The sequence below is a fragment of the Oncorhynchus tshawytscha genome, linkage group LG15 (genome assembly GCF_018296145.1).
Source record: "Oncorhynchus tshawytscha isolate Ot180627B linkage group LG15, Otsh_v2.0, whole genome shotgun sequence".
Classification (NCBI taxonomy): Eukaryota; Metazoa; Chordata; class Actinopteri; order Salmoniformes; family Salmonidae; genus Oncorhynchus; species Oncorhynchus tshawytscha.
The window spans coordinates 29,334,212-29,350,135 of NC_056443.1; the positions used below are offsets into that span (position 1 = coordinate 29,334,212).

The 15,924-nt window shown below is 44.2% G+C and overlaps 1 protein-coding gene across 1 annotated transcript in view; it reads left to right on the plus strand.

The window, feature by feature from the left end:
* Positions 1 to 13,385, plus strand: part of LOC112214799 (metastasis-associated protein MTA2-like) — a 29,150-nt gene extending 15,765 nt beyond the window's left edge. The window contains exons 4-18 of the mRNA XM_042297812.1: positions 1,225 to 1,342; positions 2,453 to 2,516; positions 4,598 to 4,715; positions 5,440 to 5,542; positions 6,037 to 6,136; positions 7,287 to 7,475; positions 7,654 to 7,728; positions 7,878 to 7,936; positions 8,030 to 8,130; positions 8,276 to 8,415; positions 8,639 to 8,867; positions 8,971 to 9,060; positions 11,779 to 11,900; positions 12,258 to 12,400; positions 12,893 to 13,385. Coding sequence (XP_042153746.1) covers positions 1,225 to 1,342; positions 2,453 to 2,516; positions 4,598 to 4,715; positions 5,440 to 5,542; positions 6,037 to 6,136; positions 7,287 to 7,475; positions 7,654 to 7,728; positions 7,878 to 7,936; positions 8,030 to 8,130; positions 8,276 to 8,415; positions 8,639 to 8,867; positions 8,971 to 9,060; positions 11,779 to 11,900; positions 12,258 to 12,400; positions 12,893 to 13,046 — 1,805 coding nt within the window. The 3' untranslated portion in view covers positions 13,047 to 13,385. The remainder of the gene's footprint in view (positions 1 to 1,224; positions 1,343 to 2,452; positions 2,517 to 4,597; positions 4,716 to 5,439; positions 5,543 to 6,036; positions 6,137 to 7,286; positions 7,476 to 7,653; positions 7,729 to 7,877; positions 7,937 to 8,029; positions 8,131 to 8,275; positions 8,416 to 8,638; positions 8,868 to 8,970; positions 9,061 to 11,778; positions 11,901 to 12,257; positions 12,401 to 12,892) is intronic.
* The last annotated feature ends 2,539 nt before the right edge of the window (positions 13,386 to 15,924 follow it).

The following is a 15,924-nucleotide window of genomic DNA, read 5'->3' on the forward strand; positions in this document are numbered from 1 at the left end:
CTGGGAGACTGGTCAGGATCGAGGCAAAGATAAACGGAGCAAAGTACACAGAGATCCTTGATGAAAACCTGCTCCAGAGCACTCAGGACCTCAGACTGGGGCGATGGTTCACCTTCCAACAGGACCACGACCCTAAGCACATAGCCAAGACAATGCAGGAGTGGCAAATCTCTGAATGTCCTTGAGTGTCCCAGCCAGAGCCTGGACTTGAACCCAATCGAACATCTCTGAAGAGACCTGAAAATAGCTGTCCAGCGATGCTCCCCAACCAACCTGACAGAGCTTGAGAGGATCTGCAGAGAAGAATAGGAAAAACTCCGCAAATACAGGTGTTCCAAGCTTGTAGCGTCATACTCAAGGCTGTAATTGCTACCAAAAGCTATGCGACAAGGTACTAGGGTCTGTAATGTGTCTGAATATTTATGTAAACGTCATATTTCAGTTTTTTTTAAACGAGTAAGTTAGCAAACATTTCTAAAAACCTGTTTTTGCTTTGTCCTAATGGGTTATTGTGTGTAGATTTAAAGTTTATTTTAATTGAATCAATTTTAGAATAAGGCTCTAATGTAACAAAATGTGGTGGGTCAAGGGGTGAAAAAGTCAAGGGGTCTGAATGCTTTCCATTTGCACTCTATATAAAGACAGACATTCTTGCATTTCCAGATTTCTATGAAATGTGACCTATAATTAATTAAATGTAAGTGAAGTAGTTTTCCTTCCATAAAAATGGTAATTAAGTTTGTTAAAAGCAGATTTTCTGTGTTGGAATGGTGTGGGCGTACCCCTAATTGGGCAGCTCATCCTCCTCAGGAGGATGACATCATCCTCTATGAGGGAATTGATTTTTTAAATATATTTTTTAAATGGTCTGCTTGAGATACAAATTTGAGGTGGGGTTTTTGAAGTGTGTCCACCCCACCCCATTTTTTTCCCTCCAATTTATGCTTCGCCACAAATAGGAGTATAGGATGAGTCAACATATGTCCCCGGAGGCAGCTGTTCGATCCTGTGTTCCGACACTCACCTTCTGAGCTTTATCCCTTTTACTGTAATCCATCAAATGTTTATTTCTCAATAAAACTTGAAAAAAATATATATATTAAAGAAAATATACAAAGAAAGGTAAAGCGGGATCTTCATAGCCACAATTAGCAGTCAGTTGTGTTGATGTGAATTAGAAAGTGTGCTTTGTTGCTCATTTTGTTTTTGTGTGTGTTTTCATAGGAGACTTTGAGGAGGAGTCCAAGCAGCCCACAGTGTCTGAACAGCAGAAACACCAGCTGAAACACAGAGAACTCTTCCTCTCTCGGCAGTTTGAGTCTTTACCAGCCACTCACATAAGGTAATCGAGAGAGAGAGTGTGTGTGTCCTGAGGCGTAGACTCACCACATAGCAGTAGCTGCAAACAAGAGTTCTGCCATTGAACCAGTTCAACCCTGACAAGATATAGTGTCATATGACAGGACTGATATGTCCAGTCCTGACTTCCCTCATCAACTCATCCATGACCACTGGCTGCGTCCTCTCTGACTTTAAAATGGCCACAGTTGCGCCCCTTCTCAAGAAACCAACACTCGACCCCTCTGACGTCATAAACTACAGACTGGTATTCCTTTCTTTTCTCTCAAACACTTGAGCATGCTGTCTATGACCAACTCTCTCGCTATCTCTCTCAGAATGATATTCTTGACCTTAACCAGGCTTCAAGACTTGTCACTCAGACTGTTTTCGGTGTCACGGAGGCTCTCCTCACTGCCATAGCAACTCTCTCTCGCTTATGTTCCCATCCTACCGAGTTCTATCCGATGCCTTCGACACGTGAACTATCGGATCTTCCTCCCCAGCCTCTCAGGCCGTTCCTACCAGGTGACGTGGAGAGGATCTGTGTCTGCACCACATGCTCTTACTTCTGGTATCCCCCAGGGCTCAGTTCCAGGCCCTCTTCTCTTTCGACACCAAATCACTCGGCTCTGTCATATCTTCACTGGTCTCTACTATCATCGCTATGCGAATGACACTCAACTACTCCCCCACCATGCCCCTCCCTACCTTTTAAGCTATGCTCAAACCCTACACCTCAACCGGAGTACTCTGTTCTGCCACCTCTGGTCTCTTGGCCTTCCCACCAAAACGTATCTATGGCCTATTCATGACCATTAAGCCAGCAATGTGTTCAAACTGTCCCTTCGTAACATGAACCATCACAGTTCAGGCTCTTGATCTCAAAATAAGTTGAGGGGTTATAAGTGTAAAAATACTTGAATTGTGTCGAAGTTTTCTTCAATATTTACAACTTTTCCACAGACATGTATTTTGTTTTCCAATGCCTTATTGGGGATAAATTACAGTAGTTAGGATTGGTGCAGGTCAGTTCAGATGAATAGTGTGTATTGCATGGTACCTTCTTGACCTCTGAATGCTCTTCCCCGGTCACCCCTCTCTCTCTCCCCAGGGGGAAATGTAACGTTACCCTCCTCAACGAAACAGACGTCCTCGCCGGCTACCTGGAGAAAGAGGTGAGCTTCACTTTTTTTACAATGATGCAAACTGGACACTAAGGATTTATTCCAAAATATTTGCACATGTATTTGTATTACTCTTTGCGCAAGGACTGTAAAACACAAGGAGAAATGAGTACTGTAGGTACTGAAGCATTGAGTGACGGTGTAAATCCGGGATGGGAAACTGATGCAACTCAATAGATCAGGGGTCGGCAACCTTTTTTGTGTAGATTGTCAATTCCACAATTTGTTCTACCAATTCTAACGATCTGCGTGCCAGTAATGATTTGCATATGTGCATTACAACTAATTGTCTGTATTGAACATCTAATTGCCCACAAACGGATGAATTCCATAGCTCGCTAAACAGAGGCACTGTCCATTAGCACCACGGGTTTGATCTTGGAACACAGATTCTCCTGGTGAATGTGATTGTGACAATCTGATCTAAAATCAGCTCTGTGAATCCTTTGTTTCCCCACCATAGTGGGGCCACCGTCAGTTGTAATAGCCAATAGCTCTCTCTCCTAAAAATGACCTGCGATGGCCACATATTTCCCTTGAGTAGTATAGTGCATGGGTTTTATCCCTGCTCTGAGTCACAGTATCATGGAATGTCATTCACATCCACACTCAAGAGCCACACAGGTGCATCTTTTACCGCTACAGTTTGCTGGTCCTTTACATTTTCGTCCATCTCGGTAACGCGCCTTTTCAACAGTTCTGGCAGACACAAGCATGCCTTTTATCTTTGAGATGATTGTCTTTGTTCGGCAATCCATCAAATAAAGCCTGCGAACTACTGAGGGAAGCCTCCTTGATATATTCCCCATTTAGTAAATGGTTTTCCATGTTTAGGAATGCACTGCTCAACTCTATCTCCCCTCTGTAGCTTGATTTCTGACTGCATGTAGATTTGTAAGCACACTGCTTTGCTTTTCATACCTGGACATGGCCCTCTTGATTCCTTCATTATTGTCCGCCTCACCCAGAAGTTTTTCTCATGTCTCGTTTCAAAATGACGCCGTACACTTGATGTCCGACAAACCAAAGTTTTTAGAAATCCACACTCCTTTGTCCAAGTGGCAATACATGAGTGGACATCTGCCTTATTTTCCTTTGACATTGTGTGTCCTGAACTTTTTGAAATAACAAAAGAAGGCTTGCTAGCTGATAGCCACGTGAAAACGAATCTTCAGTGTTGCCTTGGTTTTGAATTTGGCGGGAGAGGCGAGGTGGGTCGTCTTGCACAGAACTAATAATATGAAACTCCTGCAAAATCTTGAAAGCCCATTGGCTAATCAGGGTTGACATACCTTGGGAACTACAACATTGCAGTGAATCCCAATGTAATTTTGAAACCAGTGCCTGCAATTTCAATTATTTTCTCCAGTTTATACCAAATAACCTATTGCCAAAAATAAGTGAGATAATAAACGTCAAACCAAGGCTTAGCACGCCACGCAAAAAAATGTATTACACTTTTTTCTTTTTTGGGTGGGTGGATCGCCAAGCCTTGGCCGTTTCTTATCTCACCGGTTGCCGACCCCTGCAATAGATGTTAGCCAATATGCAAAGTAACACTTGTTAGGTAGCTAAGAGAGGCTAAATATGACTAAACTGGAAAGTACATTTCCTGAAGAACGTTTGTGGGCTTGCTTCAGCTCAATAAAGATATTTCTTTAGCCATTCCATAGCCATTCCATCTTTTGATATATTGAAAGAGCAAGTTATTTCAAAAGGCATAACAGGCGTTCACCTTCCGGGGGGGGTTAGAAGTCATGGAAAAAGTAATGAAATTTGATCTTTCAAAATGTATATGAAACCTGTCTAGAGTAACTTACCAGTTATTGGTAATTGAGTAACTTGAGTAACTGAGTAACTAAATTGAGTAACTGTCAGTTACAAAATAGAAAAGAGAAACTGTTTATGCGCACAACCCGTATGAGTTGCTATTCTAACTCTCAACAGTAAGTTAAGAGTTATATTACTGAGTTTCTGAGTGTAAATTGGTCAGAAGGGGGGCTGTCTGCCAGTTGCCCATCCCCGATTTAAATTCTCTAACCCCATCCTTCCATCTGTTTTCTGTGCTCCAGGAGTGTTTCTTCTACTCGCTGGTGTTTGACCCGGTCCAGAAGACCCTGCTGGCGGACCAAGGAGAGATTCGGGTGGGCTCCAAGTACCAGGCCGAGATCCCCGACAAGTTAGCCGAAGGTCTGTGTCTGTCTGTGTGTAGAAGGGGGGGTGTTTGGGTGGCTGAACTCTGACCTTTTACGCCGGCCTATCAGGTTGCAGCCTATTATAGTGACCATAGTGCTGTCAGACTAAACCTACATTTAAGTTGTGCCCCATTTCTAAAAGTGCTAGGTTTGAAGAATGTCTGCTATCTATCATGTTTCTAAATTATTTGAGTTGTATGGGATCGTAAGCCTGTGGCATTCAAAAAAACGGCTCAGCTGTACTTTTTTTATTGCCAAGTAGGGAGAAATCGGTCATGTTTTGGAATGAAAAGGGGGAATCTGTGTTCCTGTTGGAGAACTCAATTTTCTGACCACTGAACACGACATCACTTCCCTTCTGGCAGCAAGTAATGTAGTTAGATGTTGCCCTCTTGTTTTATCTTCCCTTGTGTAGCCTAGCCAGTGTTAAGTTGAAGGTTGCCATTTTGTGAAGGTTGTTTGTGCCCTTGTGACACTAGTTCAGTCTGGTTAGACCGACATGCATACTTGTCCATTTAGTTGTTTTAACCTTCTGCTCTCATTCATCCTTTTCTATTTCTCTTTGACTCATCTCTCTCCTATTACTTTATTTCACCATTCCTCTCAAGTCTCTCATTCTTGTTTCCAAAATAGTGGGTCACGCAACCACAACCAGTGTCTCTGTCTGCAACATTAGTTAACATGTCTGATGTTTGTCCTCTTGGTGTCATCCCTCCCAGGTGAAGAAGACACCCGTATTCAGGAGAAGCTGGAGGTCAAGGTGTGGCACCCCGACAACCAGCTCAAAGACCCACAGATCGACCAGTTTCTGGTGGTGGCTCGGTGAGTGTCCCCTGGCCCTGCCCCCCTCCATCTGTCACACGTTGCCCTGGTTACGCACGGTTGCTATGGAGGTCCTTGTCTGGCCTTGTTGTCATGAGCTTGGAACACATTCTGATCTGAAGTAATGTAAACTAGATGGCTTTGAGTTGCAAAGTGTCCACCTTTTTGAGCTTGATATTAGTGTATTGAGATTTTGCAATGTTCTCAAGTCATCTTTGAAGGGTCTTGCCTAAGCGGTGTAGTAGCAGTAGGACCCCAGTCAACATACAGCATGTTTGGGCCCAAGTCTGTTTTTGGAGGGAATCAAAATTATGTAGGGAATGACCTCAAGCTGCAGCACCATCTAGTGGCCATATGGTGAAAATTCACACTGATTTACAAAACTGCAGTCGATAGGGTATTTTTGTCTAGTTCTTGATAAGTTAGGAGTTTGTCTGTTTCAGTACTAGGTTTGTCTTTTGATTCTAATGATATTTGATGGTTGTGTGTTCCAGTGCTGTGGGGACGTTTGCCCGAGCCCTGGACTGCAGCAGCTCTATCCGTCAACCCAGCCTGCATATGAGTGCTGCGGCCGCCTCCCGAGACATCACGCTGGTGAGACACACACTTTGTCCATGTCCCATGGTCACGAGACAATCACTAAGCGCTCTACATATAACCCTTAAAACAATGGACATCTACCACATCCTAATTAGTACATGTAATGTTATTCATTATATTGGACTACACACTCAGTGGGCAGTTTATTAGGTACACCACCCCGTTCATGAAAATGGTTCGCTCCTACAGAAGGTGAGTCACGTTGCTGTGGCTTGCTATATAAAGCATGCTGACAGGCATCAAGGCATTAAGTTACTGATCAACTGAACGTTAGAATGGGCAAAACCAGTGACCTAAGCGACTTTGAGTGTGATATAATCATCGGTGCCAAGCACACCGGATCCAGTATCTCAGAGACGGCCGCCCTCCTGGGCTTTTCACGCACGACAGTGTCCAGAGTTTACTGAGAATGATGCAACAAACAAATAACATTCACTCAACTCAGGCCTGTGGACGAAAACAGCTGAGAGGTCGAAGGAGAATGGGAAGAATTGTGCAAGCTAACAGGCGCTCCACAAACAGTAAAAGACCACACAGGGTTCTACCCTTATCACTTAACAACAAGAAGAAGTGGCTCCATTGGGCACGAGATCACCAACACTGGACAATTTGAAAAGTGGAAAAACATTGCCTGGTCCGAAGAATCCCGGTTCCTGTTGCGTCATACTGATGTCAGAGTCAGGATTTAGCATAAGCAGCATGATCCCATGGACTCATCCTGCCTGGTGTCAACGATACAGGCTACTGGGGAATGTTCTCCTCGTACACATTAGACCGCTGCGCCACTCAGGACCTAAGGCACTGCATTTCAGTGCTAGAGGCATCACTACAGACACCTTGGTTCGAATCCAGGCTGTATCACAACTGGCCGTGATTGGGTGTCTTATAGGGCGGCGCACAATTGGTCCAGCTTTGTCCAGGTTTGGTCGGTATAGGCCGTCATTGTAAATATGAATTTGTTATTAACTAGCTTGCCTAGTTAAATGAAAAAAATATTTCAGGCTGTTCTGGAGGCAAAGGGGGTTCCGACCCAGTACTTGATGGGTGTACCTAATAAACTGGCCACCTAGTTTACCATTCTAATACGGTAACCTGTGTCTAAAATGAGCAATATATCTAATGGTCCTCCGCTCTCCCCCTCTAGTTCCATGCGATGGATACCCTGCAGAAGAACGACTACGACCTGGCCAAGGCCATGTCCACACTGGTGCCTCAGGGCGGGCCCGTGCTCTGCCGTGACGAGATGGAGGAGTGGAGTGCCTCGGAGGCCATGCTGTTCGAAGAGGCCCTGGAGAAATATGGCAAGGACTTCAACGACATCCGCCAGGACTTTGTAAGTGTCCTCCCGTATTCAACTAATAGATATCTGGCTTGTGTTCAGAAGGAGCAGTAGGTCAAATGTTTTGAATCAAGAAGGAGAAGTACCTCCGGAACACCACTCTATATTAACTGTATCCAATGTGCTTTCATCTGGTCAGTGTTGAAGGATGTTCTGTCTCTGTTGTCCCCAGTTACCATGGAAGTCACTTGCCAGCGTGGTTCAGTTCTACTACATGTGGAAAACCACCGACCGCTACATTCAACAGGTAAAATACACCACTCTGCCGTTCAGAGCCACACTCTTACGAAACAATGAGATCGTACTATGCATTGGCTTAAGTGATGTATAATGCAGAATTGTCTTCACAAGCAGAGCTACTTGTTGTTACTTTGCAAATGGAAATGTTTGTTTCAGAAACGACTCAAGGCAGCGGAAGCAGACAGCAAGCTGAAGCAGGTTTACATCCCCACCTAGTGAGTAACAGTCTGAACTGCAGCAGAGCCAATGCACAGTCTCCATCGTTACCACAGTAACTAAACACATCAACTCTCTCTCTCTACCTCCAGCACCAAGCCCAACCCCAACCAGATCATGGCTCCTGGTAACAAGCCTGGCATGAACGGGGCCGCTGGCTTCCAGAAAGGACTGAGCTGTGAGAGCTGCCGTAGTGAGTATTCTGCCATACAACTTTAGTTTGTGTCTGGTCTGTTGTCTGTCTGACTAACTGTAGTGAATAATCCCATGTGTGTAGTGTAGATGATGTTGACGTATTTCTTCTTCTGGACATCTAACAGACCTCCCCTCTGTTGCAGCCGCCCAGTCAGCACAGTGGTACGCGTGGGGTCCTCCCAACATGCAGTGCAGACTGTGTGCATCCTGCTGGATATACTGGAAGAAGTACGGAGGCCTGAAGACCCCCACACAGCTAGAGGGGGCCGCAAGATCTGGCTCAGTATGTCTGCTTTTATTAACCTGCTACCCTAAACCACTCAAATAGTGGGTGCACCTCAGTAGCCTAGCTTTCCTTTATCTGCATAGGACAGGGAAGATTTCCGAGTTCTTGGTGGCCTAGCCGGTGTTATCAGATCATTACAGCGGCAGCAGAGGAGAGGAAGCCAATGTAGACCGAGCTATTCAATCATGATATTTTGATATGTTAACTCTTGGCCCCTCAGGAGTCAACCCCCCGAGGTCACATGACCCGCCAGGAAGTGCAGGGCCTGTCACCGTTCACGACTAGTGGGGGGCGGGCCAAGCTGCTGGCCAAAAACCGGCAGACGTTCATCCTGCAGACCACCAAGCTGACGCGCATCGCCCGCCGTGTCTGCACTGACATCCTGCAGCCCCGCAGCGCTGCACGCCGCCCCTACGCCTCCATCAACGCCAATGCCGTCAAGGCCGAGTGTGAGTATATGGACACGCATGAACATACACACGCATTATATATATATATATATACATATACACACACACACTTTCTGTAATGCTTATGGTGTTATTTTCTCAGGTATGATAAGGCTGCCTAAAGCGACCAAGGCCCCTATAAAGAACTGCTCGATCCCTCGGCCACCGCTGGCCACCATAGTGAAGGAACTGGGTAAGAAAATAGTCCAATCACAGAAGAAATTATCATTGAGATCCTGAGAGGTCTTATGTCGCTGACACTGTGTGTATTTACCCACGGTTGGCACGAACACTAAAATAACTTGTGTGTAGTTTTTCTCCCTAATTGCGTTTACGTTTCCATGCTCCAGCTGTCGAAATACAGTACCAGTTAAAACTACCTACTCATTCAAGGGTTTTTCTTTATTTTTAGTATTTTCTACGTTGTAGAATAATGGTGAAGACATCAAAACTACAAAATAACACATGGAATCATGTAGTAACCCAAAAATGTTACACAAATCAAAATATGTTTTAGATTTTAAATTCTTCAAAGTAGCCATCCTTTGCTTTGATGACAGCTTTGCACACCCTTGGCATTCTCTCAACCAGCTTCACCTGGGATGCTTTTCCAACAGTCTTGAAGGAGTTCCCACATATGCTGAGCACTTGTTGGCTGCTTTTCGTTCACTCTGCGGTCCAACTCCCAAACCATCTCAACTGGATTGAGGTCGGGTGATTGTGGAGGCCAGGTCATCTGATGCAGCACTCCATCCCTCTCCTTCTTGGTCAAATACCCCTTACACAGCCTGGAGGTGTGATGGATCATTGTCCCACTAAGCTCAAACCAGATGGGATGGCATATCGCTGCAGAATGCTGTGGGTGTTATGCTGGTTAAGTGTGCCTTAAATTCTAAGTAAATCACTGACAGTGTCACCAGCAAAGCACCATCACACCACCTCCTCCATGCTTCACGGTGGGAACCACACATGCAGACATCATCCGTTCGCCGCCTCTACGTCTCACAAAGACACGGTTGGAATTATAAATCTCCAATTTGGACACATCAGACCAAAGGACAGATTTCTACCGGTCTAATGTCCATTGCTCATGTTTCTTGGCCCAAGCCACTCTCTTCTTATTATTGGTGTCCTTTAGCAGTGGTTTCTTTGCAGGAATTTGACCATGAAGGCCTGATTCACACAGTCTCCTCTGAACAGTTGATGTTGAGATGTCTGTTACTTGAACTCTGTAGCATTTTATTTGAGCTGGTAACTCGAATGAACTTATCCTCTAGAGCAGAGGTAACTCTTGAGTCTTCCTTTCCTGTGGCGGTCCTCATGAGAGAGTTTCATCATAGCGCCTGCACTTTGCGACTGCACTTGAAGAAAGTTTGAAAGTTTTTTAATTTTCCCACTTTGACTGACCTTCATGTCTTCAAGTAATGATGGACTGTTGTTTTTCTTTGCTTACTTGAGCTGTTCTTGACATAATATGGACTTGGTCTTTTACCAAATAGGGCTATCTTCTGTATACCACTCCTACCTTGTAACAATTGATTGGCTCAAACGCATTAGAAGTAAAGAAATTCCACAAATTAACTTTGAACAAGGCACACCTGACCTCTAGTGACTACCCATCCCGCATGCGGGAGCGTAATCATCGACTGATACTAATTAGCATAATGCAACGGACATAAATATTCCTAGAAAATATTCCTATTCATGAAAATCACAAATGAAATATATTGAGACACAGCTTAGCCTTTTGTTAATCACCCTGTCATCTCAGATTTTCAAAATATGCTTTACAGCCAAAGCTAGACAAGCATTTGTGTAAGTTTATCGATAGCCTAGCATAGCATTTTGTCCAGCTAGCAGCAGGTAACTTGGTCACGGAAATCAGAAAAGCAATCAAATTAAATCGTTTACCTTTGATGAGCTTCGGATATTTTCACTCACGAGACTCCCAGTTAGATAGCAAATGTTCCTTTTTTTCAAAAATATTATTTTTGTAGGCGAAATAGCTCCGTTTTTCTTCATGTTTGGCTGAGAAATCGCCCGGAAATTGCAGTCACGAAAACTCTGAAAAATATTCCAAATTAGCTCCATAATATCGACAGAAACATGGCAAACGTTGTTTACAATCAATCCTCAAGGTGTTTTTCAAATATCTATTCGATAATATATCCACCGGGACAATTAGTTTTTCAGTAGGACCGATTGGAATAATGGCAACCTCCTGTATTTTACGCGAGAATCTCTCTGGGAGCCATCAGGTGACCACTTGCGCAATGTAGCCGCTTACGGCTATTCTTCAACATAAATGCATAAAACTACGTCACAATGCTGTAGACACCTTCGGGAATACGGAGAAAGAGTAATCTGGTTGATAGCCCATTCACAGCTCAATAGGGACGCATTGGAACGCAGTGCTTTCAAAACATGAGGCACTTCCGGATTGGATTTTTCTCAGGCTTTCGCCTGCAACATCAGTTCTGTTATACTCACAGACAATATTTTTACAGTTTTGGAAACTTTAGAGTGTTTTCTATCCTAAGCTGTCAATTATATGCATATTCTAGCATCTTGTCCTGACAAAATATCCCGTTTACTACGGGAACATTTTTCCAAAAATGAAAATACTGCCCCCCTAGTCACAAAAGGCTTTACTGTTAATTGAAATGTATTCCAGGTGACTACCTTTTGATTTAACACATTTTTTGGTTACTATGTGATTCCTTATGTGTTATTTCATAGATTTGATGTCTTCACTATTATTCTAAAATGTAGAAAATAGTAAAAAATTAAGAAAAATCCTGGAATGAGTAGGTGTGTCCAAACTTTTGACTGGTACTGTGTAATGAAGCGGTATGCACTTTTATTTTAAGTGGCTTCATTTGTGATTGGGGTTCTCCTTTCCTCTCTCCAGCCATCCAGGCTCCACTCAAGCTGAAGGCCCCCAGAGGCACCCCCACCCCCATCAACCGCAACCAGGCCAACCAGCCCCGTGGGGGATCGGCCCTGCTTGGGAAGAGGCCCTTTGATAGCAGCGTGAGTACTCCTCGCACACGCATGCACACACACACAAAACACAACTGCCATTTTTACTTCCTCTGTCTGTCAATCCATACATGTGACACTGACAGGTTCTGGTTTGGTATAGACGGCCTCATTTACTGTAACCTTGGGTAGTGTCTCATGTCCCTGTCTACTCAGACTGCAGAGAGGGACAGACTGGCGCTGGTTCTGGTTCCTCTGTAACAGTGGGAGATTTACTGACCATCTGTCCATCACCGCTGAGCATAGCAGCATGACCACAGCTTGGGCCAAGTGGCCATACACACACACACACACACACACACACACACACACACACACCTCTCACCGTTCTTCTTTTATTGGTCATAGGCGTTGGCACTGCCGTTCCCCACCAATGGGAGGCCATTCACATCAGGCATGAGGACCACCTCTCAGTCAGTGATCAAGCGTCAGAAAGTGAACCAAGGAGACGCGCCAAACCCTGTGGTTTTTGTTGCTACTAAATACACCAGGTAGGTCCTGGTCTCTGAGCGTCTGTTATTCTCTTTAGTAGCAGTCAGCTCCGGAAGATACAAATGACCTTCTGTGCTTTTTGGTTGCGAAATCTGCATAGTTCTGTATTGAACACCTGACAAAGGGATCAATCTTAGTCAAAACAAATTCTCCCACTGAATTTTTTGCCATAGACCTGATTGATCCGTTTGTCAGGTGTTCAATATAGTACTATGTAGATTTCTCAACCAAAAAGCACAGAACGAAAATGATGAATGTTTAATATTGCATGTAACTAGTTTTAAGATGAAGGTTATTCTTCTATGCACCTGTGCACTTTGACATTAGGATGTGTTTTTATACAGGCAGCCCAATTCTGATCACATCTTTTGCCAATAATTGGGCAAAAAATTATGTGCTACCTGTGTCAACAAAGCCTTGGACTCCTAGGTGTGCCAATGTTGATCTGAGTCCTACAGATAATTCACCGTGTGTATTTCTGTCCCCTCCAGGGCTCTGAGGAAACACCTGACCCAGTCTGAGATGCGACGGGCAGCCAGGAAACCACACCTCCCCGTCAGGGTCAAGCTGCCCTTGCCTCCCCGGCCCCTGGCTTTAGCCATTCTGCCCTCCAGCACCAGCGAGCCCATCGTCCTGGAGGACTAACCCCCCACTGCGAAACAGGGAGGGCGCACCACCGCGCACCAACCTGCTAGTGTAGCAGCACAACCCCATACCAGTAGTTGTTTTCTCTCGTCGTATTTTTTAAATCTCGTCTTCTGTTCTGTTACCTCCCAAAAGCTGACGTGCTGCTCCCCACAGACACACACACACACACACACACGAGTGACACCCACATGTATGCATTACATCTAGTACATGGCATCAATTCTTTACACACACACTACGCATACACTGAGTGTACAAAACATTAGGAACACCCCCTTTTGCCCTCAGGAATGCCTCAAACCCAGCAGCGTTGCAGTTCTCGACCCACTCAAACCAGTGCACCTGGCACCTACTACAATACCCTGTTCAAAGGCACTTAAATATTTGTTTTGCCCATTCGTCCTCTGAATGGCACACATACACAATCCATGTCTCAATTGTCTCAAGGCTTAGAAATCCTTCTTTAACCCGTCTCCTCCCCTTCATCTACACTGATTGAAGTGGATTTAACAAGTGACATCAATAAGGTATCAAAGCTTTCACCTGGTCCGTCTATGTCAGGGGTGGGCAACTCCAGTCCTCGGGGCCTGATTGCCTCCCCTGGTCTATGTCATGGAAAGGGCAGGTGTTTGTAATGTTTTGTACACTGAGTGTATACACAGACACAACACCCCCCACATACACACACTAGGCTTTGGGCTTTACTATTTTATTCTGGCTCTTTTTGCTTAATTATTTTTTGCTCCCCTTTTTTAATGGTAAATCATTTTAACTGTGTAATTTAAAATCAGAAATAATTCTCATCCTGAAATAATGGTGATTTAAGCACACTTTATTTTCCCCTCCAGGTCCTTTCTTATCTGTGTAAATATTAGCAGCATTTTGAGGGGTTGACACCTAATTGTTTGGGGACTGGTAAGGGTGTGGTTGTAGGAGGGCCATGGAAATATAAATACTAGAACCACAGCAATTTGACTAAATGTCTGTTCTAGTTATTCATATTCTATAGGGAGGGCTATGTGGGGCAGTTTTTTAGCATGTTTATGGGAAAGTCTATTTTGACCAAGGTTTCACCACTTGTTCCATCATAGGTCTTGGGAGGTTGCAGTAAAGTGCTTTCTGTGACCCATCCTTCAAGGATACTTGTCAGATTCTACGTTAGACACCCGTCTTCTCATACACCATCACATCAGGCCCCACCCCCTCTCCACACCTAAATTAGACCTGATCCTGCCCCCTATCTCTCCACAATCCTATCAGAAGTTACGTTTGAGGGTTTGATAGTGAGGAAATCAATTCTGTTGAACCCCCCCCGGGTATTTTTAACATTAGCAGCTTTCCACCCAACTCCCTCCCATAACCTCTAGGTGTTGAGCTCTGTTTTTCTACTTAATTGTCGTCACAATCAATTTGAGTCCTGTCTTGTTTACCATCACTTGATTGACACACTTTTTACAGATGTTTATTTACCCATCTGGAGAGAGACAGTTGGGATCCTTCTCTGTAAATGCATTTGGGTGCATTTTGGTTTTGACGGAGAAAGACCACTTGAGTTGCCTGGCTACCCAGCCACATCGTTCCCACTAACTGACGTTCCTTCTCCACGATGAGTCTGGATTTGCCTGCCTCCCCCGACAATTTCTAGAACGCAAACACATTCTGACCGTTCTGATTGGTCCCTGAAACCTATGGGTTGGGCCAGAGCCTGCCTACATGTTGACGTTATCAACTTTGATACACTGATTGGTTAGACTATCCAATCACTGATGGATTTTGTTTTGTTCAACGCCCCTCATTTTGAAGTCAAACGAGCAACGTCTAGGATGGCAGTTTGAGACTGAATGAATGTAGTGACCGATAGAGCAGAGGAATTAAATTCAGGATGAGTCGTCGGGCAACCGCTTGAGTACAGCGGTCTTGCCTCTTCAATACTATGGTAGGCGAGAGGGAAAAGTAAGGGTTTAGGAAATGGTGATGTAGGTTAACAAGGTAGATGAGATTCATATTGTGTAGGTTTGGAAGATATTCAAACAGGTTGTTCTGGATGTGGATCTGATTGTTTGGGACATGCAAAATAGATACTGTTCTCTTTGAGGTCCTTATTGGGAGAAATATGGGTTTGTTTTAGTGGAGTCAGAATTGAGCCATAAAAAAAGAAAACATTCTAGGTGTAAAACTCCATTCTTAGACAGCCCCTGTTCATTTTGTCACCTGTACCAATAAATCATATGCCTTCAGCTCCCCCAAACAGACTAGGCCACCGCAATTATGACAATGGACTGTTTGGATCTTGGGTTTGAATGAAACTGGCAAATTATGTTACGAGCTGGTTGTTGTCAGATACTGTTGTTACTAAAGCAGCTATATGTATTGGCTTGGGTGCTGGAGTCATGTCTTTGATGGGAGTGGAATCTCCAGTGATGTCTCAACTTGTGGGTTGATTTGGTTTGAATCTTTATTTTCCCTTTTTGTGTTTATTATGAAGAAAGAGTGCGTTTAGATTAAATTAATTCTTAATTGGATATTATAATTCCTCTTTCTCTTCCAGGCTCTGTGTACAATGGCAGCCAGTATGGGGGTAGAAATGACAGATGTATAAGCAAGTTTGGTCCCAATGTGGGCTTTTGTAATGTTTCTAAAACAATTTGAAGTGTTAAAATACTAATCTGAAGAAGAAAATAAAAACTTGGCCTATTGAAAAGTTGTTTTTTTATATTAAATCTTTGGGGAAGAAGGCTTGTAATTACTCCATATTGTGGAGAGGGTTAAAATACTGTACATGTGAACATTGCTCTCCATTGGGTGGGTTTGGAGGAGGGAGGGAGGGGGTGGGTGCAAATCAGAGCTGGTGGGAGGGATGTAGAGGGGGTTAGAA